Below are 27674 nucleotides of genomic sequence, written 5' to 3'. Positions count from 1 at the left end.
TCTGTCAAAGACTTTGAAGGCATCGAGAGAAATTAAAGTTCCAGACGAGTTTTGTGTGTGGAGCTCATGAATAACAATAAGGATTCTCCTTACTGAGTCTAATATATTCCTGTATGGTATAGAGCCAGTTTGGCCGGTTGAAATATATTGTCCAATAAAATTATTAATCTTTTCAGCCATTACTGCCGTGAAAGCAATAGGTCTATAAGAGTCCCTGGTTTCAGCAATAGGGTCAGTTCTGTGGTTCACCATGTCTGGAGAATTTCACTTCAATCTAAAATTGAATTAAATAGTCTAATTTACCAGAGTGAGAGCTCCATTTCAAATGTCTTATAACAGGCATAGGCAAACTCCGGCCCTCCATATGTTTTGGAACTACAATTCCCATCATCCCTAGCTAACAGGACCAGTGGTCAGGGATGGTGGGAATTGTAGTCTCAAAACATCTGGAGAGTTGGAGTTTGCCTGTGCCTGCCTTATAATATTCCCCTGAGGAGCCTTCTGGTCCTGGTGATTTGCCCAATGTTAGTCTTTTTATTGCTTCCTGTACTTCCTATTGGGATAAAGTTCTAGAGAGGATTGTGAAGGATTGTCGGGATGAGTACAGGGAAGTATAATGTTTTTGGAAGATTTTACCAATTGCCAAAGTATCAATGGCCCTTCCTGGAGGTTTTCATCAAACACCGGACTATCATAATTGGTATGATACAGAACCAACTTTGCCAAACATGCAACCTTTAGCTGCCCTGGGAGCAGAAAGCTCCACTTGTGCAGAATCACATGAGCAGTAGAGATCTGCCACACAAATGCCCAGGCAAACATGGGAGCAAGCAGGGGCCATCAGCTTTACTCCAAGCCTTCCATTCCCATGACGGGGTGATAAGCACAAATACAAGTACCTTAAATATTTTGACACTGGATAACTGCACTCTTGATAGATGAATAAAACAGAGAGTATTGTGATCAAGTGTGTGGTGTCCTGTTTTTCTTGTTTATCTTGACGTTCCAGGGGAGATTGCCTTTTCCTAAGTTGTGAGAGGGCACCGTCAGCTACGTTAACCGATGTTGAAAGTTGAAGATCTTTTAGCATATTTTCAGCTGGTTGGTTGTCACCCAGCACACACTGTCTGTGCTGAGCTATTAATATTGAAAGGAAAGCCTCAATGGTAGGCAATGCCAGCCTCCTTCAGGGCAGCTGTATAAGGGCGAAAATCTCGTTGCTGGGCGAGAGTGACCAGACCAGATTGATTTCTTGAAATATGGCAGTGCTGGATTCTTCATATTTTAAGCCCCTGATGTTACAGAGTGCTTTAAATGTTGTAAAGTCTATAGTGCTTAAAGCAGATGACAATATTACGCGAGGCTTCACCCATTTTGCTTCGGCCTCCAGGGACTCTGTGTGCCCTCTCCACATCTGCTATTGACATGGTGGTATTTATATTCAAAGTAAGTATCCAATCCACCAAAAATTGAGCCATGTCTCTTCTTTCCTGATTCTCTGGGTAGGCCTATGTTTTTTGGGGGGAAATACATCTATTTCTGTCTGATTGTTCCTTGAGCTTCAGGGCACGATCCTCCATGGCCTTATGCATTAATTGTATTTCAGATTGATTAGTGGTTGCAAGATTCAGCACTACATTTGCACTTTGAGAGCTGGTTAATTAGAAAGGATTTTAAATTTCTGTGAAAATGATGCCAATGCTGTGGTCTAGTCACACGTTAGGGCATGGCAGATTCTGTCTATGTATAGTTACAGGTAGGTAGCCATGTTGGTCTGCCATAGTCGAAACAAACAAACAAAATCCTTCCAATAGCACCTTAGAGACCAACTAATTTTGTTATTGGTATGAGCTTTCATGTACATGCACACTTCTTCAGATACCTTCAGATACCTGTCTTCAGATACATATCTGTCTATGTAGGCATCTGAGTCTCTATTGGCCTGCATAACTGCTGCCACTTTTCTGCCATTTTGTGGGCAACCGTTCCCATTAGACATATCGGTGTCTGAGGCCTTGTCTGAGTCCTCAGATATTGATCTTTGAGTTTGCTCAGACATTAGATCGAAATGTGTGGACTTGAGTTTAGATCCTCAAAATCCTTGAATCATTACTGTTCCCATGTGTTACTTTTTTTGCTGTTCCAAAGCCTATGGTTGTCCCTCAATGCGATTATCCCCCTGTTGTGTTCAGAGATGTAAGATTATGCTGCCATTTAGCTTTGCAGTTAGCTACGCCACCCCCACCCCCCAGTTTTAAACACAAAAGCAATTTTAAATAAACAGATCTTCAGAGCCTGCAAACCTTTTGCAAATCTCTAGGAAAATTTACGCTCATAATAAATGCCTCTTCAAGACGAGAGCTCGTAGCATTCAAGCTGCCTCATCAACCTTAAATTATTAAGCAGGGATGCTACTCCAGGCGCCAGGAGTGCACACGAGAGATCCGACAGGGTACCAGGGGAGTAAGGAATCAAAGCATCCCGGGTGATGCCGCTGTAGGCGCTCTGAGGAAACCCTTTGATGCCGGCATCGACTGCCTCCCTCTCTGTGCTTCCACTCTGAGCAGTCTTAAGGAGGAGAGCACCAAAGCCAGGCTCCCATATTACTCTCCATGCAAACTGTTAGATAATTAATTAAGGATAATGATGACAAAGGCAGTGCCACTGTAGCATAAAAGTGGTGGCCCCATTTCTAGGATAAAAGGGGGTGCCCACCCCATGCAGACTTTCATTTTGAGTGGGTGTCCACAAATTCTCTTTTTTAAGAAAATGAGAAATACCCTGTGCTTTGATTAGAAATCTCTCCCCCCCCCCATATTTTATCACAGCCTCTAGAGATACTGTGTGTTTGGAGCAATGTTAATGTTGTTGTTTTTCTTTGATATTTTTTTAAGCATGGTGTTTTATTATTTTTAATGCTTGATGGGTGGGGGACAGATTTGTTTGATGTTTGAGACATAATTAACCAGGAAGATTCGTTCCTTGCCTGTATATATTTCACAGAATCATAAAATCATAGAGTTGGAAGGGACCCCAAGGCTTAGCTAGTCCAGCCCCCTGCAATGCAGGAATCAGAGCTAGATAATATTGTTTGTATCAGTCAAGTAATATTCCACATAGCACTTCCAGTGTCCTTTCAATGTGTTTCCTCATAACGGGGCAAAGTCACCTATCATGTTCTTCTCTGTGAAGATGACATTCGAAAAAAGCATCATCTATAGTTTTGACTACAACATTGGGCAATCTTTTGGGCCACCTCACCTCACCATGCCTTGCTCTGGGAGGACTCTACCATTTCCTTGTTTGTCCTGTTGCAATTGGATTCAATAACTTTTTTTCTTTTAATCATTTTTATTTTATTTTGACAAAGTAATAATCATAATTAAATAAGAATAAAAATGTGCATCCCACCACCGAGACCATTCCATTGTAACTATAAAACCTCCCAAAATTTCAACACCTCTTGCGATGGTTTGTCCCCTTTCCGTTTTAACAGTACAAATTCTACATATCTCCTCCATATCTCCTCAGAATCATTTCTCCTGCATATTCCCAGTCTTACCTTAATGGCACATGTTAATTTAATGGCACATGTTAATTTATCATTAATAGCTATATCCCACACCTCTTTATACCATTCTTCCATTTTATATTCTGCTTTCCCCTTCAACTTCCTAGCTATAATAATTTGTGCAGCTATCAATAAATTTGTGAGCAAGTCCTTCATAGCCTGTGAACCTTCCACCCCATCGTAAATTAATAATAATGTTACCTCTGGACTTTCAGCTTTAACCCAGTGATTTTTGTTATCTCCTTAAAACCCCTTTGCCAAAGAAATTGCACATATTTACTGTCCCACCACATGTGAACATAATTTCCTGTTTCCTGGATTCAATAATCTTGTTGTAGTGTTTTACTGATCACTATCTGATGCATTCTAGTGATTGTAAACTGCTTTGTGAGAAGATGGGTGCTGGGTAGAGCTGGTATGGTTTGTGGCTAGAGTGTCAGACTAGGACCAGGTAGACCAGGCTTCAAATCCCAACCAGGCCATGAAGCCCCCTGGGCCAGTCACTGCCTCTCAGACTAATCTACCTCACAGGGTTGTTGTGTGGATAAAATGGGGAGGAGGGGAACTATGTAAGTCAATATAAGAGTTTAAAACAAACAAAGGAATGGTCTTGGAAATTTCACTCTTTTTGACTTGTTAAGGGCCCCACAACAACTTCATTTCCTTCTCTTCTCCTGGAAGTGCGATTCTTTGGTCGCTAGGGTGCCTTGTGATGTTATTTTGGCAGCTACAGAATGTTCACAGTGACTTCCTTCACTCTCTCTTTCTCTCTCTTTTCTCTCCCTTCAGGGCTCCATTGGATTTCCAGGGTTTCCAGGAGCAAATGGTGAGAAAGGAGGAAGGGTAAGAGCCTTTTTTTCTTTTTATGCCAATGCTTGACTCATTCCTATTGCAGAATTGTAGAGTTGGAAGGTACCCCATGGGTCATCTAGTGAAACCCACATCACTCTTTGCCCTGTTCCGAAGCCCCCATTTTTCCTCCAGTGCATGTTTATGACACCTGAGGATGGGGAAACCAAAGCGTAAGGGACGTGACAAGGATCCCTTGTAATTAGGATAACACTGATGGGCTGGTTAAAAGGCTTTGTGTTTATTTGTCCAAGTGCAAAGCAAACTCCATTTCCATCATTATGAGACCGACTGGCAGACGGGTGGGGGTGGGGGCTCTCATGTTCTTCAACAGCACCCATGTTACAATGAGAGAGCATGGACAGCGTTAAATTTCCCTTTTGCTCTCATTTAAATTCAAATTGCTTCTAACAGGCATGCTTGATCGGAATGCAGGAGGTATAAATTGCTTTTCAACATGTTAATATTGTGCCATCTAAATTTAGTTTACATAACTTGAGGACGGGAGGGGGGCCATGTACTTTCTGTCTCCCTCCCCCCAGCCCGGCTGCTCTTATTTTTCTGGTGCACAATTTTCATCCCTTGATTGTTAGCCACAAATCACTTCCCCACCCTACACCCCTAGCCCGCTTTAGGGGAGGCTTTTGGCAGCATTTCATTCCACTGAGTCGTGTCTTACGAAATGCCACCCTCTCCTTGCTGAATCATGGGACAAATTCAAATGCCATGCAGTGAGGAAAACTAGCAGCGAAAACACCACTCTACTGCAACTGTCTGAAGCCCAGCCCAGCTCATAGAATTACAAAGTTGGAAGAAACCCTGAGGGTCATCTAGTCGAATTTCCTGAAATGCAGGAATCTTAACTATATAAGACATGACAGATGACCATCCAACCTCTTCTTAAAAACCTCCAAATGAAGGAGAGTCCACCACCTTCTGAGGGAGTCCATTCCACTGGCAAACAGCAATTACCTTCAAAAAGTTATTCCTGATGTTTAATTAGAAACTCCTTTCTAGTAACTTGAATCCATTAGTTTTGGTCCTACCCTCTGGAGCAGGCGAGAACAAGCTTTATCCATCTTCCATTTGACAGCCCTTTAGATATTTGAAGATGGCTATCATATCTCCTCTAAGTCTCCTCTTTTTTAGGCTAAGCATACCCAACTCCCTCAACCGTTCCCCATAAAGCTTGGTTTCCAGACCCGGATCATCTTGGTCACCCTCCTCTCATCCGTTGAAAATCAACAGAGTTCAAGATAGTAACATTTCATTTTGTCCTGGGTAGCATTTGACTGAACTGATATGATGGAGCAGAATGTTCATTAACATTCTGGTTGCTCAGAGTAGATTGCAAACATTTGCAATCCAGATAGGGGAGAAGATGGTGTCAGTTTGGCTGGGGGAGCCTATAACAGCCAGGAGACAAGAGGCAGGGGTGGGAGAAGCTGCAGGACTGGAGAGTGAAGAACAGGTACAGGAGGAGGGAGAGATTGGTCAGGCAAGTGTAAAGTCAAAGGCTTCCATACCTCCTCTACCTGCCCATATCTCTTCTACTCCACTGTCTCCTGGAACCAGAAAAGGATTGAAGCAGGAGGAGCAGAAACAGGTTACACACAAGCAGAATCTTTGTCTGCCTGTGCGGAGCTTGGGTGGGGCTAACACATAAGCTGAGGTCAGGGGCAGGGCCTCTCTTTTGCCGCAGCTGCCTCATTGGGTGCATACCTAGAAGTAGCTGAGAGACATATGACTGATGGACATGCCTTTTCCTAACTTGCAAGTATAGTTTTGATGATAAAGAGTGAATTCCTCACTCGGGACATCCCATGCCTGAGAGTGCCATGACATCCAACCTCTGCTTGAGCACCACCGATGAGGAAGAGTCCACCACCTTCCAAGGTACTCTGTTCCAAGTGATTTAAGGTCACCTCTTTTTTTCTGGTTCTAGGGTACTCCTGGTAAACCTGGACCAAGAGGACAGCGGGGCCCAACGGTAAGCCACCCTGTCCCTTCCTGCTTCTTGGCTTCTCTGGGATTAGCTTTCGGACCAGTTTCTGCATCATCAGACAGGTCACACCGTAACAAGTTTCCTTCCTTATCTTAAGGGTCCCAGAGGAGAACGTGGTCAGAGAGGCATCACCGGAAAACCAGGACCCAAGGTATTTGGGATTCCAGACACCCTCCCCCCAGATCTATGTTGTGTGCTCAAACTGATGTTTATGTCCTTTTGGCCTTGGTAGTGCTCTCATTCTAATGTCCTTATTTTTTCTTCATTAAAAGGGCAACTCTGGCGGTGATGGGCCCCCTGGTCCTCCAGGTGAAAGGGTAAGAAAAAAAACAGACTGACAGGAGCTTAGATGAGAGATAAACATGGACTTTTAGGCAGTAAGGGGCAACTTGATAGAAGTTCATAAAATGATGTCACAGCAGGAGGGAGAGAATAGAGAGAGGTTTCCCACCCACCTCTCCTGACACTGGAATTTGTGGACGTTCAATGAAGCTGAATGTGGGAAGATTCAGGACAGAGGAAAGAAAGTCCTCCTTCACACAGTGAAACTAGGGTACTTGCTTCCGCAGTAGGCAGTGATAGCCACCAACCTAAAAGGTAAAGGTAAAGGTACCCCTGCCCGAACGGGCCAGTCTTGACAGACTCTGGGGTTTGTGCGCCCATCTCACATCTATAGGCCGGGGGCCAGCGCTGTCCGGAGACACTTCCGGGTCACGTGGCCAGCGTGACAAAGCTGCATCTGGCGAGCCAGAGCAGCACACGGAACGCCGTTTACCTTCCCGCTGGTAAGCGGTACCTATTTATCTACTTGCCCCCGGGGTGCTTTCGAACTGCTAGGTTGGCAGGCGCTGGGACCGAGCAGCGGGAGCGCACCCCGCCGCGGGGATTCGAACCGCCGACCTTTCGATCGGCAAGCCCTAGGCGCTGAGGCTTTTACCCACAGCGCCACCCGCGTCCCCAGCCACCAACCTAGATGGCTTTAAAATAGAATTCGACAAGTTCACGGAGGAGAAGGAGGTTATCAATGTCTGATAGCCATAGTGGCTATGCTCTGCCTCCATTGAGGGAGACAGTAACATTTCTAAACATCCATTTCTGGAAACCTCAGGAGGGGACAGGGTTCTTGTCCTTGAATTGTGCTTGCATGTTTCCCTTTAGGACAGGATGCTAGACTAGATGGGACATGGGCCTGTACCAGCAGGATTTTCTTACGTTCTTATGAAGGGAAGTTGTAGTAGTAACAACAACAGAAGATCCTCTGATTGACGGATCTTGAAGTTCTACCAAACCTGCCCCACCCCCTGCTCTGGAGCCAACCCCCAAGTGAGAGGCCAATTGCTTTAGCATCACCAGGTGGCAACACTAACTTTCTTTTGTTCTTTTGTCTCTAAGGGTCCTCCAGGGCCCCAAGGACCTACTGGCTTTCCTGGACCCAAAGGCCCTCCAGTAAGTACAACAAAGAGAGAAGTATCTGCCCTTGACCCACCAATGCACCCAGTAAACCAAAACAGAGCTTTAAAAACTACTACAAGACAACCCACTGGTTCGGATTCATCACACCTTGTATGTGAAGAAAATCTTGCTGGCTGTGTCCTCTTAGCATTTTCTTTCCTCCTCTAGGGTCCACCAGGAAAGGATGGGTTGCCAGGACATCCTGGGCAGAGAGGTGAAACTGTAAGTACACAGAGATATTCCCCATTCTGATAGGTACTTGATGTGTGGTTGTGTTCTGTGTATTTGTATGCTTTGCAGAGGATTCTTGGGCATGTTCCATTGCAGAATGAGAGTTCAACTTTCTGCTGGGGATATGTGTTGGAAGACCAACTGTGGCAGTCAAGATATCTTGGAAGGCCAACCATGGCATTCATTATATATTGTAAGACTAAACGTGGTCAAGATCTCTTGGCAGATAAACCATGGCACTCAAGATATATTGAAACACCAACCATAGCACTTAATAAATCTTTATGGGGCCTTGTCTGCCATTGCTGATCTTTTCATTGTGAGGAGCCACTGATAAACATCTAAGGGTCCCCCTAGACATTATTTGAAAATCAGTGGTAAGTACAACAGGCAACCCTATTCAGAAGGAATAAAAGGAGGACATTTCAGCAGTTTTCAGGGGACAATAAAATGAGTGGGGGAATGTGGACCATAGCACCATCATCAGTATTCCTTTGGTTGGGTTGTAGTCGGTTGCCACCATTCTTCTTTAAATGACAACTGAGAATTCCTGCCTCCTTGGGAACAGGAGTTTATGGCTTTACTCTACTGCTAAGGTCCTGCTTGTGGGCTTCCCATTAGGGCATCTGTTAGGCCACTAAGTGAATAGGATGCAGAAATAGATGGACCACTGGCCTGATCTAGCAGGCTCCTCTTATGTTCTTAAAATTCCCTTTTTCTTCTTAGAGCTCATTCATCAGAGTCATACAGTCTAAACCAGCCTCCTCTGCTGAAAGCTGGTGCCCTTCTGATGTTTTGCACCCCAACCCTCATCCTTACCAGCCAATTGTGTTGGATTTGGGGGAGTTTTGGTGCAAACCATCAGTTCTGTTGCACTTGATTCACACACCTTCCAATCTGTGGAAAGTTTTGGTTCAGTAACAACCAAACTTTTGAACCTCATATAATCTGCTTTCCCATCTGATAACCTGCAAATATTCATATACTCCTTCTGTCACCTTTCATTTCCCTATCGCTATCTCCTTCAGGATTTTATTTTTTTTATAATGTATATAAAACAGACAGAACAGTTATAGCAACAGATGAAGATGAAAACAAAATATGACAAACATAACTACAAAATAGGCACCTAGAGTGAGTCCACTTGCACATGGGTTAAAATAGCAAGGTCACTCGTAAGTAAAAACTATCAATATTATCTAATTATCAAGTCTAGTTCCAGATTTGCCAGGCTGGTGACAAGGCTGTCTTGAAAATGATGGCTCTATTGTATATGTCATGAATGCCAAATCATATTCAAAGTATCTGGAGGTTCTGGTCCTTGTCGAAATTTAAAATTATGCATAATTTTATCCATTTTAGCTATATTCCAGAGTAAGTGGCACCAAGCATCCAGTGTCGGATTTTGCTCTGTTTTCCACTGAGTTGCAATTACTATTTGAACTGCCAATAATATAGAATCATAGAATTGCAGAGTTGGAAGGGACCTTGAGAGTCATCTGGTCAAACCCTTTGCAATGCAGGAATCACAACTAAATCATACATGACAGATGGCCATCCAATCTCTGCTTTTAAAAACCCCAATGAAGGAGAGTCTACCACCTTCTGAGTGAATTTGTTCTACTGTCATACATAAGACCAGTTCTTTTGACAATATATCTACATTGGTACCATCAAAAATATTCACTAAGGTTAATTTTGGACAACAAACAATAGTTTCTTTAGTAATACCTATCATTTCTGTCAAAATTAAATTCCAAGAATCTTGCACCAACTTACATTCCAAGCATAAATGATAATATGTATCAAGTCCTTTGGGATTTCTCCCTCTTTCTAAGATGATAAGAAAACTTATTTGGAGAAAATAAGCTAATCAATGTCAGCTGGATCATTATCTTGCATGATAAAAGATTAGCAATTTATTTAGCTATCCACTGCTCTTTTAAAACAGTAATTTCTTATTTACTTTTTTCAAACAGGGTTTCCAAGGCAAGACAGGTCCCCCCGGGCCTCCGGGAGTTGTCGGTCCTCAGGTAAGCACCCCCTCCCCACCCAGCCCAAACCACCCTATTCTCTTGCCAATTTCCTTCTCCCAACCTTACAGGGAGAGCTGCCAACTATCCAATTATCTAGCAATTAGTAGACCCTGTCGGATTAATGGCAGAGTTAATTCTGTAAGCCCATGTTTGTGTCTGCTTTCTGGGGTGTAAAAGTCGACTGCCTGGTAATTATTGTTTGGATATGCTAAAACGTAATTAGTGTAATCTTTGGAAATAGCATCGTTGCCAAGGCATTGTTAATGGAGTCAATGAGAAGTTTTGCGATGTTTGCTTTTCCTTTGTGAGGAGATGCAGGATTGGGACACTTAGGGACCTGCCCACACTCCCATTTGTCTCATGCTTTCTTATAATTTGTATCGGGTCAGTAGCACTGATCTGAAAGCTTATCATTTCTAAGCCCAATGCAGAAATGCAAAAACCGTTTTGTTTTTTTTACAAAAAATGTTTTTTTTACAGAACAAACGAAATACCCATTAAAACCCAATTAGAAATTGGTTGTTCTTCTGATCCATTCCTTTTTGGGGGGCTCCTGAATGGAAAAACACACACTTTCCCTTGTGACACCTTGTGTAGGTGTTCCTCTTTCACCTCCCCCCTTCTGTCTCCGCCCATGCCTTGTGTAAAAATTTCCAGTTGTCTCAAGAGCCTCTTGATGTGCACTTCTGGTTCTCTGCCCTACACTATTTTTTTTAACAAAAGGGTTCCCCTTTTGCGCTCATGTGGGCATTTCAAATATATGTGTACGTGTGTGTGAGCGAAAGCAGCTTCCCTTTCCAGTGCCAATAGTATCAGATGTGTGACCACAATGCAAAAATGGGGAGTAACAGGGGAATGTAAACCATCCACGTAGGCCCCCATTCCTTGGCTGCAGCAGCGGTCAGCACCCTGTGCTGTTGACACCTTAAATGTTTACATTATGGGCTATATGAGTGGTCTTCCTTTAATATTAATCAAATTACAGTCTATTTTTAACTTGTTCTTGTTGGACTTCCCCTTGGGAGTTTCAGAGAAGTAGCAATATTTTCTATTATTATTATTATTATTATTATTATTATTATTATTATTATGTGCTTGTGAACATGGGCACAGAAACAAAATGGACTTCAAGGACCTCCGAAAAAGAGCAACAGTAAAGCAGGGCATGCACTGCAGTGCTGTGGCACAAGGGGGCAGAGAAAGGGGTGGTTAAGAAGGAAGAAAAGTGGAACAGTGATGGACAGGATATTGTGAGCTTCCACAGGTGCCTCCTTGAATAGTTGTGGAGGAAGGTGTGGCATGAGGACCCAGAATCCCAGACAAAACTTGTGGCAATACTAATCTGCACTGCAACAAGCAGTAGAAAACTTGGGACAAATGGAAAAGTGGATAGGCCCTTTCAGTGCTGTTGCTCCCTCTCCACTGGTCTGAGAGTGGCTAAGGGAGCAGAAAGGTCAGGACCACCAAGATGTACATAGATGTATTCATTCATTCATTCAGTTGCAGATTGCATAACTATTTAAAACAATCCCAGTCCTTAGGCAGAATATACAAATATGCACAGACTTTTATAGATGTGAAAAGGTTGCAGCACTTGGGACTTACTTATTCTTGCTAAACCACAGAGCTTGATATACCTCTCAGATCAAGCTCCCTCTCTCCTGTTCCGGTATTTTTGCATGTGTTGTTCTTGCTTTCAGTGTCGTATGGAAAAGAAGTGTCTCCTTCTGTGCACTTAATTACTCTCTGCGCTTTCCTCGTAGGGTCCTACTGGGGAAACTGGTCCAATGGGTGAGCGTGGCCATCCAGGGCCTCCTGGACCTCCAGGTGAACAAGGACTTCCTGGGTTAGCTGGAAAGGAAGGAACAAAGGTGAGTCTGTTTTGATGCAATCAAGGATTGAACCTGAGCAAGACCTTCTGCATGCAAAACAGATGCTCTACTTACCCCTGAGCTATAGCCCCTCCCCAGATAGGATTGGTCTGTATTGACCATAGGGGAGATCTTAATGATGTCCCCCATCAATTTGATTTCTCTCTCTCTGTTAAATCAAGAAACTTTAAAAAAAAATGGCCCAAGGAATAGGAATTGCTTTTTAAAAAATGCTTCTTTCTTTGTTGTTTTTTAAAATACATTTTGTTTATTATTTTTATTTTGCTAATTTCTGTTCTTAACATTTGAATCCTCACATTATAAACAGAATGTTAACAACAAAACTTTTGTTTTAAAAAAAATCCAACTGTGCAAATAAGCAATGAGTTTCTCCTTCCAATTCTGAACCTTGAACCTTTCCTTGCAGGGTGACCCGGGTCCCGCTGGCCTTCCTGGAAAAGATGGTCCATCTGGTCTGAGAGGATTCCCAGGAGATAGGGGTCTTCCTGGTCCAATCGTAAGTAACAGGACTTACATTGGAAGCATCACGGTGTGCCTTCTGCTAATTTCCCCCAAACAATTTTAATAGTTTCTGTATACCAGTTTGAGTCTGAGATGACAGAACCATATAATTGGTGTATGTTCCTTTTCTGTGAGCTTGGGAATGCTGGAAGGGTAGCTTTATTGGATGAGTGGACAATGATATCATTCACATATATTCACATATATGAAAACCAAAAAAGCCTTACACATTTGTTGACTGTACAGCTGACAGCTGACATTGTCTGTCTGCTCTAACTTACATTGTATTTCCAGTGCACAGGTTATTAATTATGGTCACCAGTCGACTATCCATCCCTAGCTTCCATAATTTGAGCCAGAGCATAGCTTTGTTGGTTATATCAAAGGCTGAGGTCAGATAGCCAAAAACATCATTTAAATATTGAGGGTGCCTGCATATTTCTCTCTTAAATGGTTTTCTAAAAAGCACTGGTACACAGTTGACTTCCCCTAACAAAAGCCTGATTGGTCATCTGCTAATTTTCCATTTGGGTGACCTTTCTCTTCTTTCTCTCCCATCTTCTTGCCTGCAGGGACCTGTGGGATTGAAGGGCAATGAAGGACCTCCTGGACCCCCAGGCCCAGCAGTAAGTACAAAACTTAGAATTGCCTTGAATCTTCACATTTGCCAACAGCCAAATTATTCCACCTTAGAAATGCTGCAGACTGTTCAGTTCTTCTAATCAAAGCAGATTGCTGCACCTAAACTGTGGCATCTGGTGTCTGGCCCTGGGTTCTTTGGTAGGACTGGATTTCCTGTATTAATTCTACATAAAGTGGGGTTCTATGCTTGTTTGAGAGCCAGCAGTATGTTGACCCATTAGGAAGCTGGAAGAGTAGCCCTTATGTAGAGGGTGTAACGAGGCTGTGATTTTCGTTTTGACCTGCATTTGTCACAATCACTGCTGTTTACATGCTGCTGCAGTTCAGTTTCTTCCCAATACTATGTTATTAGTCTCACTGTCCACTACTTAATGTAAGTTAGGTAACTTTTTACATCATATAGGTAACAACTGACATTGATCTCAATGTAATGGAAACATCAGTATGATGTTTAAAAAGCCGTTATACATTGTATATGGATGTTAATTTTTCTATTTTGAGAACTAGTAGTTGTTAGAAGCATAAAAGCATAGAAAATTGTAGAATTAGAAGGGTCCCTGAGGATCATTCTAGTCCAACCCCCTGCAATGCAGGAATATGCAATTGTCTCATACAGAGTTTGAACCTTCAGTGTTCTGTTTACACAGTCAGAGGCAGTAATACTTTGAATAACAGTTGCTGGAAACCACAGGAAACAAGAGAGTGGTCTTTTGCTCAGGATTCTCACTGACATCTGGTTGGCCACTGTGAGAACAGGGAACTGGACTAGATGGTCACTGGCCTGATCCAGAAGAGATCTTCTTATGTTCTACCTCCAGAGTTGGATGCATTAATGCTTCTAAGTACCAGTTGCTGGAAGCCACAGGAGGGAAGAGTGCTCTTATGCTCTGGCCCCATCCCCTCACTAAAGAGGGCTCTAGGTCTGCAAGCAGTCTGAAAGAGATCACTGAACCTGAAGTTAGCAAATGCTGTTCACACTCACATTGTTTTTGATGGTTTCATAGCAGCCTTTGTCTTGTTGTTGAATGTCCACCAACCCTCTCTCCATCCTCTCATCCAGGGCTCTCCTGGTGAGCGAGGTCCTGCTGGCTCAGCCGGCCCCATCGGTCTGCCAGGGCGGCCTGGACCACAAGGGCCACCTGGCCCTGCTGGTGAGAAAGGAACCCCGGTAAGTCTTACATTCAGATCACGGTCAGTGGGTGGGGCTGGGGTAGTCTGATCCTGCAAGTGATGCAAGTGGTTAGTTAGAAGAATAGAATTTTAGACTTGGAATGAACTCCCTGCAATGCAGGAATCAAAGCTAAATTGTTTAGAATGGCAATATTGTTTTTATGGATGTAACTCTGAGTTGAAAGGGTCATGCCCTAAGTTCTGCTTCGTGTAGGCCAATGAGAATGAGCAGACCTGAGCGAGTGGATCTACTCTGAGTAATAATAATAATTTTATTATTTGTACCAGCATATACAAAAAATAATAAAACATTGAACATTAAAGAGAAACGGGACAGGGCCCATTGAACTCGCAGATAATAGGCTACAGCACATGCAATCTCAGCAGAATTCAGCAAAATAGCCTGTAACGTTGGGTTATATATTTATTTATTTATTTTCATATCGTTTATACACTGATTGATCCTAAAAAGACAACAGCCTCAAAATGAGCTTACAAAAAAAGACAAAAACAGTAAGAAAAGATGAACGATAGTTTAAGGCTTTCAAAAAGTTAAAATCACAATAGGCTAAGCAAGATTAAAACTTGGATCAACCATCTAAACATGTAATGTGGTGAGATGCGTGGGGGAGAAGCGTGTGTGTGTGTGTGTGTGTGTGTGTGTTTTAAAGGTATGATAATTCAATAGAGAACTTCCATGTTCAGTAGCAGTGTATCTCCTGGCTCCCAGTCACTGGGGATGTACCACTGGGCAGAATGGGTGGGTAGGTGTTGATGTTGATGGTTGATGACCCTTCTTACAGGAGAATATCATTATTATTCTTGCTTTCCTTTCCACTCCACTCTGGGCCATGATGATCTCTCTCTCTTCTTTCCCACCACACACAGCTTGTGACTTTCAGAGGCGTGGAAAACACAGCCTCAGTAAGGCCTTTTCCCTCCTGCCTGCCCGCCACCTCGAACTGAGTGTTGGCGTAGAGTTTTTGAAAGATGGCAGCCAGGCCTGAGGCACTAAACTCCCTCTCCGAGCTGTGTCGCAGACGTCTGCACCGTAGCGTTTATATATGTAATGTTTTCAGAGAGCTGAAATGGGTAGTTTATCTGATGCCAGATTGGTTACTGCAGAGAGCGCCTGGAATTCAAGGGAGAGGATGAAGTGATGCTCTTGGAAAGGAGAGAAACATCAAACATTCATCCTGTTGCAGGCAGGGGGAGGGAGTGCAGGGCAACTACCTCTCTCTGCTCACACTCTAAATCTAGGCCTTCAAGTAAAGGAAATGCTTTGAAACAGCAACTCATAAGAATGATAAAGCCATAGAAGTCTAGAGTTGGAAAAGACCCAAAGGGCAATCTAGTCCAACCCTATGCAATGCAGAAATGGCAACTGAAGAAGCTAAGCTAATTTCAAAGTTAGCAGTATTTCTTCTCCAGTCAATATGAAGCATCAGTGACATTTGAAGCTAAAAGTCTGCCCACTGAAATATAGCACCTCGGCTAGGATGTACGGCGGAATATTTCCACTGCAGAAGGCTTCAGCCCAGTAGCAGAGCATCTGCTTTTCACGCAGAATGTCCCACTTTCAATCCCCACTTGTAAGGCTTGGGAACACCCCCTGCCTGGAACCCTGAAGACTGCCTGTGGTCAGTCAGTGTAGACAATCCTGAGCCAGACGGACCAGCAGTCTGAGTAAGGCAGCTTCCTATATTCCAAATTAATTCAGCCTTTTCTTGAGAACTATAAGGACTAAAACCTTACTTTGTGTTTAGGGAAGGGCCATGGCTCAGTGGCAGAGAATCTGCCTTGCACGCAGAAGGCCCCATGTTCGATCCCCACTGGTTTCTCCAGGCAGGGCTAGGGAAAACACTCCTTGCCTGAAACCATGGATGTAATCCGATAAGACATTGTGGAATAGGAATGCAGCACATTTGGCCCTCCAAATGTTGCTGTACATTAACTCGCATCATCCCTGTTCATTCTGGCAGCAAGGGCTGCTGGGAGTTGGTGTCAAACAACAACTGGAGAGCCAAAGGTTTCCCCATCCCTGATTTCTGACTCAACATAAGGCACCTTCCTGTATTGTTATTCAGCGTCTTGGGTCAGTGGTACTTCACATCACATTCAGGTTCAGTTCCTGGTGGCAACTCCAGGTGCAGCTGTGAATATACTGTGCCTGAAATCCTGGAGAGGTGCTGCCCGTCAGGGTAGACAATACTGAGAGATGGACCAGTGGGTCTCACTCTGTATAAAGCTGCTGATATATGTGCTTTCTTAATATATGATATTTTTTTTAAAAGGAAAAAAAAAAGCTTTAGTTGCACATTGATGGGAGGGGAGATCCATCCTGCCTGAGCTCATTACTTACTCTCTGATATAGATCTCCTCCTCATCTTCTTGAGGTAGAGACAACTAGAGAGTTATTAATTTTTGATGTTTTGTTATATTCTTATATGTGTTGGAATCAACCCAGCCAGATGGGTGGGGTATCACCATCATCATCTTACTTTATTTTTTATTTCTCAGAGCAAGGATTGGAGTTAGGCTTGTTTTAAAATGAGCAAGTTACACATGTCAATATAGTGGAGAGGAATTTGATCTGGGATTTTGATTTCTCCTCCTCCTCTAACCTTTCTTAGGGTGAAAAAGGCCCTCAAGGACCAGCTGGCCGTGATGGTATCCAAGGTCCAGTTGGGCTACCTGGCCCAGCAGGGCCTGTTGGACCACCAGGGGAAGATGGAGACAAGGTAGGGGACATTTCCCAATACCACCCCCTGCCACCCCCCAAATAATCAGGTTAGCAAAACCTGCCACTAATCAATTATCGATCTAGCATGTATCCAGTGAAGGATATCCTCCTCTCCTTGCTAATGTTCTTACTGGGTTTTGTTTAACCTGCGTTTTACAGAGGGATTGCCCTACATTGTTGTGGAAATGAGCCCACAAGATAATCATTTGAAACGTACACCAGGGTATCCCATTGTTTTCTGATGTGCATGTCTGGAGAGTCACCTTGTCCATCTGTACCATGGGTACTCTGAACATTGTACAGAGTGCAAAAGATTAAATCAGTGGTTGACACATAACAAGCAAATATACTGGAAAATTAACAAAAGTTGCAAAAAGGTTTCAACAAGTTACTATAATCAGTTTGCCCTTTTAAAATCAGCTTTCTTAGCATTATGTGGCAAGCTGTGGTTATACATGATAGAGTGTTTTTGCACAACTAGTGCAGGATATGAACCAAGCTAATGCCACCCTCACACACGTAACCCTTATCAATTGCTGACCAGAGCAATGCTCAATATCCTTAATCCTGAAACCAAACTTCATTGATTGCTCTAACAAAATATAATGCTGTTTGTGTTCTCCCCTTGTTGGATAGGGTGAAATTGGTGAACCAGGACAGAAGGGAAGTAAAGGTGACAAAGGGGAACAGGTAAGGTGTGGTTTTCCTCTTGAGGTGGGTTGTTGCAAGTGGCGATGTAAAAAGGTATTATTTTCTGTTCCCTGTGGGAATCAAACCACAGGACAACTTTTGTTCTTCACCTGATGCTCCTCTTTATTCCAAGTACCTGGGAGAGGTCCCTGAACTCTTGAGATCCAGAGTTCTCTGAACACACTACAAAGTGCACAGTATGGATATAGTCATTGTCATTGCAAATCACAGAGACTAACTTCCTCAGGTGTAGTGGAATACTACAGAGTGTCCAAAGCAATGTTGCAGAAATAGTTTTTCACCTTTTAGATTCAGTTTGTGTAGCAGTTATTTAGCTCTCCTGCAGTCTGAGGTTATTCATGTTAAAACATTTTTGCACAGCTTTGTTTTGTGTTGCTAAAGCAGTACATGAATCACCAAATATCACCCTCATCCTTATTCCATATCACATTCTCTCTTGTTGTTGGCCAGCACTAAGTTCATTATCCTTAATCCTGAAGCCAAACCTTATTGATTTCTCTTATACCTGTACCTGAAAGATGGTATTCCCTCAACCAAACCTGCCCAGGTTTTGAGATCTTCAGGGGAGGCCCTTCTCTTGGTCCTGCCACCCTCATAGGGCCACTTGGTGGGGATGTAGGAGAGGACCTTCTTGGTGGCTGCTCCCAGACTTTGGAACTCCCTCCTTAGAGAAGCCAGACTGGCTCCCTCCTCATTCTGTTGGCAGGTGAAGACTTCCCTTTGCCAGTAGGCTTTAGAGATCTGCCTGCTCTTAATTAAAGAGCTGGTGCCAAGCTGTTTTTATTGTAATTATTGGTATGGTTTAAACTGATTTTATATATGTACTGTATATAGTTCTAATTCTATCAGTGTATAATTGTTTTTTAATTATGGTTTTTGTAATATGTTTTTAGTAGTTCTTGTTTTTATCTGTAAGCTGCCTTGAGAACTGTCATGGGAAAAGGCGGAGTATAAAGAATTATATAATAATAATAATGGTCTCATGCAGCATTCTTTTCATTTTGCTACCAAACCTGAATTTCATTTCCTTGTGTTCATTTTCCACTGAACCTGGCATTATTATGTAATTTGGTTATCTTGTTATTACGTCATTCCACCCTGTTTGTTTCAATGAAAAGGAAACGCAGTGTGGGGGAGAACATAATCAATTACATGTCGTTTGCAGGTAGGCAGCTTGCTATCCCCTTGATCATTGCACTGAGCATGCATTTCTTTTTTTCCAGGGTCCACCAGGCCCTACTGGTCCACAGGGCCCAATTGGTCAACCAGGTCCAGCTGTAAGTATGGCTACTATTTTCAATCATCCAATATCTTGTCAAACTTCACTTATATGGGAACTGTACTGGACTTCATTTGAGGAATCCTTGAATATGTGAAGATCGTAGTCTCTGATCATGTTCAGAGTGCCTTCCTCTACCACTGAAAAGTCACAACCTGTTTCCTAGGATTAAAGGATCTGGTCTTCTGGCTTCAGGCTGAGTTGGGACCTCACAGCCCTTTCTCCTCAAAATTAAAGCAGGGGTAGCCAATGTGGTGACATCCAGATGTTTTTGGACCACAACTCCCAAAAGTCAACATATTCAATGATCAGGGGTGGTGGGAATTGGAGCCCACAGCACCTCAAAGGCCACCCCGAAATCAAGCCCTGGGTGGGGACATGACTGTAGAAACAAAAAGAGGAGAGACTCATTTCCTTAAGGTTCTCTCTTCCACCAGTTACCAGCCATCCAAATGAAACATGCTCCATTTTGAGATGGCAGCCACAGTAGGGTAAATTTGTTGTGCTGAAATCTGTCCTTCCTTCCTGATCTGAAAAAGTTCCAACCATGTCCTTCATCAGGGATTTACTCCAACCCCTCATTCATTTTGGTTGGGTTTTTGGGGGGTGTTTTTTAGGGAGCTGATGGTGAGCCTGGCCCTCGAGGACAGCAGGGTCTCTTTGGTCAGAAAGGGGACGAAGGACCAAGAGGATTCCCTGGCCCTCCAGGACCTGTGGGGTTGCAGGTAATTTCCAAAACAAGTTAAAGGAGATTTATGGGAGGAAGGGAAAGGAAAGAAATGTGTGATTCAGATGCTCTACTCACTCTTCTGACACTGTTCCACAGGGCTTACCAGGACCTCCTGGTGAGAAGGGCGAAACAGGCGATGTTGGCCAAATGGTAAGGTTCCCATTTTCCCTGAAGTGTTGCTATTGCCGTAGTCTGCTTATGTCAAGAGGTTAACTTTTTCACCAATTAAATGTCTCTTTTTTCCTATCCTCCAGGGTCCTCCAGGGCCTCCAGGGCCGAGGGGTCCATCTGGGGCCCCAGGAGCGGATGGGCCTCAAGGTCCACCAGGTGGGATTGGAAATCCTGGATCTGTCGGCGAGAAGGTAACCTATCTTTGGCTCATCTCTATGCCCAAGTCCTTTGGGGTGGGGATTTGAGAGGAGGAGATGAGCATCTGAGCAGTGTTGTTACCTGGATATAGGTAAAGTCAGGCAAGCGATGGACCTTGCCTAGGCTATAGCTCAAAGGGAGAGACATCTGAAGGAAAGCCAAGAGTATGGTTAGCTCCAGTGTTTTGAGGGTTCCTCTCACCAAGAGGCCATCAGGGGACCATTTAGCCATCAAAGGGTGGAACTTTGCACGGCAAGGAGATTGAGAATCTGCTCAAGCATCCTTGGCCACTTAAACCTTTAAGCTAGACAAGACAGTTGCTAGATTCCTCTTTTCCAGTGGCGTAGCGTGGGGGGTGCAGGGGGGCCGGCCGCACCGGGCTCAACATCTGGGGGTTAGGGTTAGGGGGTGCAAATCCACAGGTTAGGGGGCACAAATCCATGGGTTACTTGCCTTGCCCCGGGTGCTGACAACCCACGCTACGCCACTGCTCTTTTCAGCTCTTGGTGGTCATGCAAGAGATAGCTATGATCTGCCTCCATGGTCGGAGGCAGCCATGCTTCTGAATACCAGTTGCTGGAAACCACAGAAGGGGAACTGCTCTTCCTCTTAGTTCCTGCTTGTGAGCTTCCCGTAATGTGTTGGCCACTGTGAGGACAGGGCCCTGGACTAGTTGGGCCGCTGGCATGACCCAGAAGGCTCTTCTTATGCTTTTATGCCACCATGGAATCAGGCACGCTTGTGGTCTGAGGGGTTAGGAAGTTTGGTTTCTAAAATACCCAGAGTGGCTCCTGCAGAGTGAGGTCATACAGGCCACTGGGTGGAGGTTTGAGCTCCAGGATTGTCAGAGAAAGGAGAACAAGTGGGGTAGGAAGGTCAGTGGTGAGGGCTAGAGTACAGCTCTTCCCAATATCAAAAGCAAAGGGCATGGCTATATTTCATGGTCCTGACCTACAATTTTTACAGGGTGAACCTGGAGAATCTGGAGAACCTGGCTTGCCTGGAGACGGTGGACCCCCGGTAAGGCCTTTATCTTCTTATAAAAATGACTATGTTTGGAAATAAGATGGTATGAAATGGTGCTGAGGCTTTGAAGTTGTCCTGTCTAAAGTTTTCAGTGTGAGGTTCATATAACCTCAATAGCAACCCAATCCACTTTTCTGCTATAGGCACGATAATGGGACATACAGGACATTACTATGTTACTGTAGAATAAGTAATTAATAGAATCACAGAATTGTAGAATTGGAAGGGATCCCAGGGGTCATTTAGTCCAACCCTCTGCAGTGCAAGAATCCCAGTTAAAGAATCCCTAAGAGATAGTCACCCAGCCTCTGCGTTAAAACCTCCAGCAAACCAGAGCCCACATTAACTGAAAAGATAACTCATCAGTTATGTGTTGCCAAAGGCCAGCAGGACTGAAAAATATGCTGTTTGGTGGGATTTTACCTTACATGCAGATACGCAGGGTAGCCTCTCCATCTCACAATATCAGATTTGCCTTTCCGGATGGCCTTAACTACTCTGCCCACCTGATATTAAGTCCCAGATATACTGTGCTGCTTTTGTGGACTTCTGTTGTTTTTATTGTATTGATTTCTTCTATTTACTTTAATGAAGTCTTTTGCCGTGAGGAGAGGAAGTCTTTCAGAAAAAGAAGAAGCAATTACTACTTGTCTTTACTGAGGACCAAGGCATTTCTGATGGGGAGGGGATTAGGAATAATAATAATAATAATAATAATAATAATAATAATAATAATATGCTGAGTTGAGGATGATCCTTTTCATCATTTCCTTAGGGATTCTGTGTATTACCTTTAACTGAAGTGGCAGGTGTTTCAAGGAGTTTGTGCCTAATGTGATCTCTTCTCTTCCATTTTCAGGGTCCTAAAGGCGAGAGAGGGGAAAAGGGAGAAGCGGGCCCCTCAGGTGCTGCTGGCCCCGCAGGACCCAAAGGCCCCCCGGGTGATGATGGACCCAAAGGTAGCCCTGTAAGTAGCCCCCACGTGGATTCCATAGGCCGTGATCCCCAAAAGGAGGACAGCTTTCCCCATATCTACATAACTGACTGATCTTGGCCAATCAAGAATTGCGTTTGCAGTGTATTCTGGAACAATCACTCGTAAGGGTTGCTTTTGCTTCAGTTTCATTAATCAATTTTTGATGAATCGAGTCTCAGTTTGCAAACCTGAGTGGTGGCCTCATGTTCTGATACCCTGTTTGAGTAACTGAAACCACAGCTGTTGCATGGAGCTGGGTGTGTTCTGTACATCCTTGGATTGGCTCTAGATGTCTGCGGGTTGTATCCAGTGTTAGCCCAATGTTAGTAGGCCCATTAAAATCAGTGGGCTTAAGTGAGTAATTTCCATTGATTTTCAATTGACTGGCACCATTACATAATACCTGTTTCACATTTGTAAGAAATCAGTCTTTCGGTATGGTAGCACCTACACTTTGGAACTCCCTGCCTATTGACATCGTTGGCATTTGCCATATGTTTTTTTGGCACCTGCTAGAAACATTTTTGTTTAGGCAAGACTGTCCAGAAACATTGAATGTTAATGTGCATTATAATCTGCTTTTAATTTATTGCTGATTTTATCATTTGAATGTAAACATTGATGACTTTGTTGCTTTATTCTCTTTGTAAACCACTATGAGGATTTGTTAGTTTTTTAACAACCAAGTGGTGTATAAATTTTATGAAATAAATATAAATACATATTTTAAATATTGTTAAAATGAATTAACAACTGAGATCTAATATTTGATACAACCCTGTGTGCCGCTGAATCAGTGGCTCATAATCTAGGTTGCAGTTTACATTCTTTGTAAGATGCCCACCCAGGAACTGTAGATTTACATGGTTTCATTCTGCACATTTTTTTTTTTTTGTAGGGTCCGGTTGGTTTTCCTGGTGATCCGGGACCTCCAGGCGAACCTGGCCCAGCCGTAAGTACCAATTATGGAGCTGTTAATTTGCATAACTTCCTCCTTCTGGTTTCCTCTTTGAAATATGCCTCACAGTGCAATATTCAGAAGTAGGTCCCGGTGGGTTTCGTGGAACGGACTTTCTTGTAAGCGTGCATAGAATCAAAGACTTAACTCTCATTTTTACTCAACTGCCTCTGTAGCCTTACTGCAGGGGAGGGAAATGAAGGTCACAGAGGACATTTTCCCTTGTAATGAGCAGAGCAGGTAGTGGGGATGTGAGAAGCCATCATTTTCTGTTCTGCCATGTATCCGTTGAATGCAATGCTGTTTCCGTTTCACTGCCGTTCGTCTTCCGCCGAAAAACAACATTATTTGCCTCACTGTCTGCTGTGGCAAAATGTGTAATTTAAATAATCAATTATGTAATGGTCGCTACACTATTCCACTATGCTCATTTTAATACAAAGGAAAAACAATGCAAATGAGGAAAGAGACGTCCATGAAAAGCATAAAATCATAGCATTTGGAAGGGAGCCAAAGCACTATCTAGTCCAACCCCCTGCAAAGCAACAACTGCAGTAGATTCTGATCATATTATTTGGGCTGATTTCTGTCCTGGGTATGGAACAAATAAGCAAACATTGTAAGTTTCCACTCCTGTTGCTTTTTGCTTTGGAATTTTTCTGACATCTCCGCTTGTGACTCATTTGAGTACAGACAACACTGTTCCGCCTTCATCCACCAAGCCTTGTTGCCAAATTCCACCCCACTTACTCAGGCAAAAAATGGTTTCATTTTCACCAGTGAAATCGTGGCAGGTTTATGATTCTGCCTTTCTTATTTACCCAAGCCTCTGTTATCTATCGTATCCTTTTAAAGGGATTATTTAATAAGATGTGCAAATATAACAAACGAGACACCAAACTAAGCATATCACCAAACTAAACACCATTAAAATGGACATAGAGGCAAGATGAGTAGAAACACAACAATAATAATATAAAAACTTGTAAAAGAATGAGTAGCATAAAATATATCCTATGAAGGATTACAAGGCTTATATTTATGCAGTACATATCAAATATTCATGAACATTGCTGGATAAAATCAAATTTAGTGGTTAGGTGCCAGCCATGAGATTCTTTGGCCAAATCAATCAGAAACAGCCACCCCAAAAGATTCAAAGTCTGAGGTGTCTGCATCACCCCCTTGGGACCAGTTTTTCAGAGATAAACATGACTTTTTTAAAACTGCAAGTCTAAAGAGGAATAAGGTATGTCCTTCTATCCTTGAGAGATCACTAGGTAAGCAGTAGAGGTGGAATTAGTTGCGGTCAACAATTATCTTAAAACTAGGGTTTTCTGAATGCAAAACCCATTTCAACACTGAACACAATCAACCATTTTTAGGTTGCTGCCCAATAAGCATGCATATATTTTATAATCTTTGCTTTTGCAATGTATTTGCAAGATATGAAACTCTTCAAATAACCCTGGGAATCATAGTGTGGTAACTGGAATGCTGAAAACTGCTAGATTCTTAGCGCCCCTGCACAGAACAATAGTTCCAGAATTCCTGGGTTGGGAGAATCAAATCTTCTCTGTAAATATGACCATATCTCCATATCATTAACAAATGTCATATCTCCATATCATTAACAAATCTTCTCCATATCATTAACAAATGTCAAGCCAAGTCCCTCATCAATTGCCAATTAATGGATCCTGTTTCCATTTTTCTTGAAATTTTCTGGCATAGTTTACAATATTTTATTTTTAATTAGTTTTTATTGATTTTTTTCAGATAAACAAAAAACACATAGTAACATACAAGACAGGGACGCGGGTGGCGCTGTGGGCTAAAGCCTCAGCGCCTAGGGCTTGCCGATCGAAAGGTCGGCGGTTCGAATCCCCGCGGCGGGGTGCGCTCCCGCTGCTCGGTCCCAGCGCCTGCCCACCTAGCAGTTCGAAAGCACCCCCGGGGGCAAGTAGATAAATAGGTACCGCTTACCAGCGGGAAGGTAAACGGCGTTCCGTGTGCGGCTCTGGCTCGCCAGAGCAGCGTTGTCACGCTGGCCACGTGACCCGGAAGTGTCTGCGGACAGCGCTGGCCCCCGGCCAATAGATGTGAGATGGGCGCACAAACCCCAGAGTCTGTCAAGACTGGCCCGTTCGGGCAGGGGTACCTTTACCTTTACCTTTAACATACAATACACATACAACAAAGCTTGACTATAAGCGTAGGTGCTGCTTATAAATGCACAGAAAGAATGAAAAACCCAAACAACATTTGCTGTAGAAACAGCAATCTGGTAGACCAAGATATTTTTTAGATTTTAATATAAAGACCAAAAGTATACAGTATAGGTATAACACCAGTCCATAATAGACAATGGAGATCTGCGGGGAAGACAGCTCCTCGTTGTTTCAAAACAAATATGACAAATGGAGAGCAAATAACTGAGAAGAGTGTTTTGGATTTAAGCCCTCTAAGCTGCCTGTTATGCTCCATAACTTTTCCTGCAACTGCCAACAGCCATACCTTGTTGCACAATCCCTTTAGAGTACAATGGGAATAATGTCTCCAATGCCGGACCAGTTCCAGCCTAGCCTAGCCATTGTTACAAGGTGGATGATTAGATCTTTATATAACAAATTTTGCATAGTTTTCTGGAAAGAGTTATAGCAGTGCAATTGTAAACAGAAGGAGAAGAAGATCAGGGTCTTTATTCAGTGGGGCTCCCCTGCTGGGGTGTGGTCTTCAGCAGTCACTCAGTCATAGCAACCCTTGGTTTCCATATCCTGTGATTGCCTTCAAAGAGCATGAGCTGGTGGGTGGCAGAATATGAATCTCTTGCCTTCTTTTCAGGGCCAAGATGGTCCACCAGGTGACAAAGGAGATGATGGAGAACCCGGTCAAACTGTGAGTAACCATCTGTGTGTCACATCTGTTTGTTACAGACCAAATTTACCAGCTATCAAGCATTTGCCCTCCTCCTCCCCAGAAGGAGATGGTGGTGGGGAGATGACACCAGCCTGCTAGGGTGAGGGCATGGGCAGGAAATCAAGGGGTACTTACCTCTCCCCTTCCCTGCCACTAGCCTCTGATTCTCTCCCCTCCTCCCTGGTGATGGCCCCCCAAAACCCATTGGGTACCCGCCGGTATTGCCCTGTCCCCATTTTGTGCTCCTCCCAGACCCATCCTCCTTCTGGCTCTGCCAGCTCCAGAGACCTTTATAGGACAGCTAATGGCCTATCTTGGTTGGTTGCATGGGGTCAAAATATTTGGCATCTTCCTGTATCATCTCAGAGGTGCAATGATGAACTGGCTCTCATATTCCTTTCATATATACAGGGCTCTCCTGGTCCAACTGGAGAACCAGGTCCTTCAGGTCCACCAGGGAAAAGGGTAAGTTATCGTTTTACGTGGTGTCCTGTAGCCTCGTGGCAAGGCTTATCAGAAACTTTCAGGGGAAGACCAGCAATGGTAGTGGGTGTCAGAGAATCATAGAACTGTAAAGTTGGAAGGGACCTCAATGATCCTCTTGTCCAGTCCCCTATAGAGTGACAATGTGAAGCTCAGTTCTGTTGTTGTTGTTGTTGTTGTTGTTGTTGTTGTTGTTGTTGTTGTTGTTAATGTGAACAGAGACCATATCTGTTGCTCAGCCTGTGTATGGCAACATCAGAATCACACATGAGACTCTTCATTCTGAGATGGGGAAGGCTTTCAGCCTTGTGAGCAACCCTTCTGGGGGGGACACCCAGCAGAGGTGGGAGGGGCCAAAGGCAAAAGTAGGGAGAACAACATACATGACTTCCCTTTGCACATTAGGCTACATTCTAGCCACACACATAAGTGAGAGGTTTCTACACATAGAGGTTTCTACCCTCCACAAAGGCCTTCTTAAAGGGTCAGGTCTGGACCCAGCATCTGCTGTTCCAAAGTGTTAAGTCCTCCATGGAGTGGATGTTGGTACCACCACTGAAAAAGCAGCTGCCATACTTTCATTGAACAAGACATGGGGGGGGGGGAGAGAGAGCAGGGTCTTAGATACTGGATGAAACACACAGGGACATAGAGGCAAGGGGCTTACATATAAGGAGAATCATAGAATTGTATAATCAGAAGGGACCCAAAGGGTTGTCCAATCCGCTGCAATGCAGGAATCACAGGGGGCATATGGATCTGATTCTGTTTGCTTATCAACCTTCTTTATCTCTTTTAGGGCCCACCTGGGCCAGCGGGTCCTGAAGGCCGACAAGGAGAGAAAGGTGCCAAGGTAAAAAACGTAATTTTATTGAGGGTTCAGAAGGTCAAATCCATGTTCAGTTTCAGCCTCTGTTTCCCTCCAACAACAGCCTGATTCTCTTTTGCTTTTTCACCACAGGGTGAATCAGGCTTGGAGGGACCTCCTGGGAAAACGGGGCCTGTTGGCCCTCAGGGACCACCAGGAAAGCCTGGTCCAGATGGACTTCGAGGGATCCCCGGCCCAGTGGTGAGTATTAAGAGCACAGAGGTCATCTATAGGAAAGCCTTCTGTTGTAAGAGAAGCAAACC

At 43.7% G+C, this 27674-nt stretch overlaps 1 protein-coding gene across 1 annotated transcript in view; it reads left to right on the top strand.

The window, feature by feature from the left end:
• Positions 1-27674, top strand: part of COL5A1 (collagen type V alpha 1 chain) — a 190816-nt gene that overhangs the window by 142252 nt on the left and 20890 nt on the right. Inside the window, exons 32-55 of the mRNA XM_082207903.1 lie at positions 4361-4414; positions 6366-6410; positions 6523-6576; positions 6698-6742; positions 7818-7871; positions 8046-8099; positions 10088-10141; positions 11908-12015; positions 12443-12532; positions 13110-13163; positions 14240-14347; positions 16983-17090; positions 17729-17782; positions 19027-19080; positions 19700-19807; positions 19909-19962; positions 20067-20174; positions 21148-21201; positions 22067-22174; positions 23082-23135; positions 25986-26039; positions 26472-26525; positions 27343-27396; positions 27505-27612. Of these exons, the coding sequence (XP_082064029.1) occupies positions 4361-4414; positions 6366-6410; positions 6523-6576; positions 6698-6742; positions 7818-7871; positions 8046-8099; positions 10088-10141; positions 11908-12015; positions 12443-12532; positions 13110-13163; positions 14240-14347; positions 16983-17090; positions 17729-17782; positions 19027-19080; positions 19700-19807; positions 19909-19962; positions 20067-20174; positions 21148-21201; positions 22067-22174; positions 23082-23135; positions 25986-26039; positions 26472-26525; positions 27343-27396; positions 27505-27612 (1692 nt within the window). The remainder of the gene's footprint in view (positions 1-4360; positions 4415-6365; positions 6411-6522; positions 6577-6697; positions 6743-7817; positions 7872-8045; positions 8100-10087; positions 10142-11907; positions 12016-12442; positions 12533-13109; positions 13164-14239; positions 14348-16982; positions 17091-17728; positions 17783-19026; positions 19081-19699; positions 19808-19908; positions 19963-20066; positions 20175-21147; positions 21202-22066; positions 22175-23081; positions 23136-25985; positions 26040-26471; positions 26526-27342; positions 27397-27504; positions 27613-27674) is intronic.

This window comes from Podarcis vaucheri, assembly GCF_965113315.1.
Source record: "Podarcis vaucheri genome assembly, chromosome: Z".
In the NCBI taxonomy this organism is placed as follows: domain Eukaryota; kingdom Metazoa; phylum Chordata; class Lepidosauria; order Squamata; family Lacertidae; genus Podarcis; species Podarcis vaucheri.
Note: the sequence above shows the minus strand (reverse complement) of the source record. Positions and strands in the feature narration are given on the sequence as shown.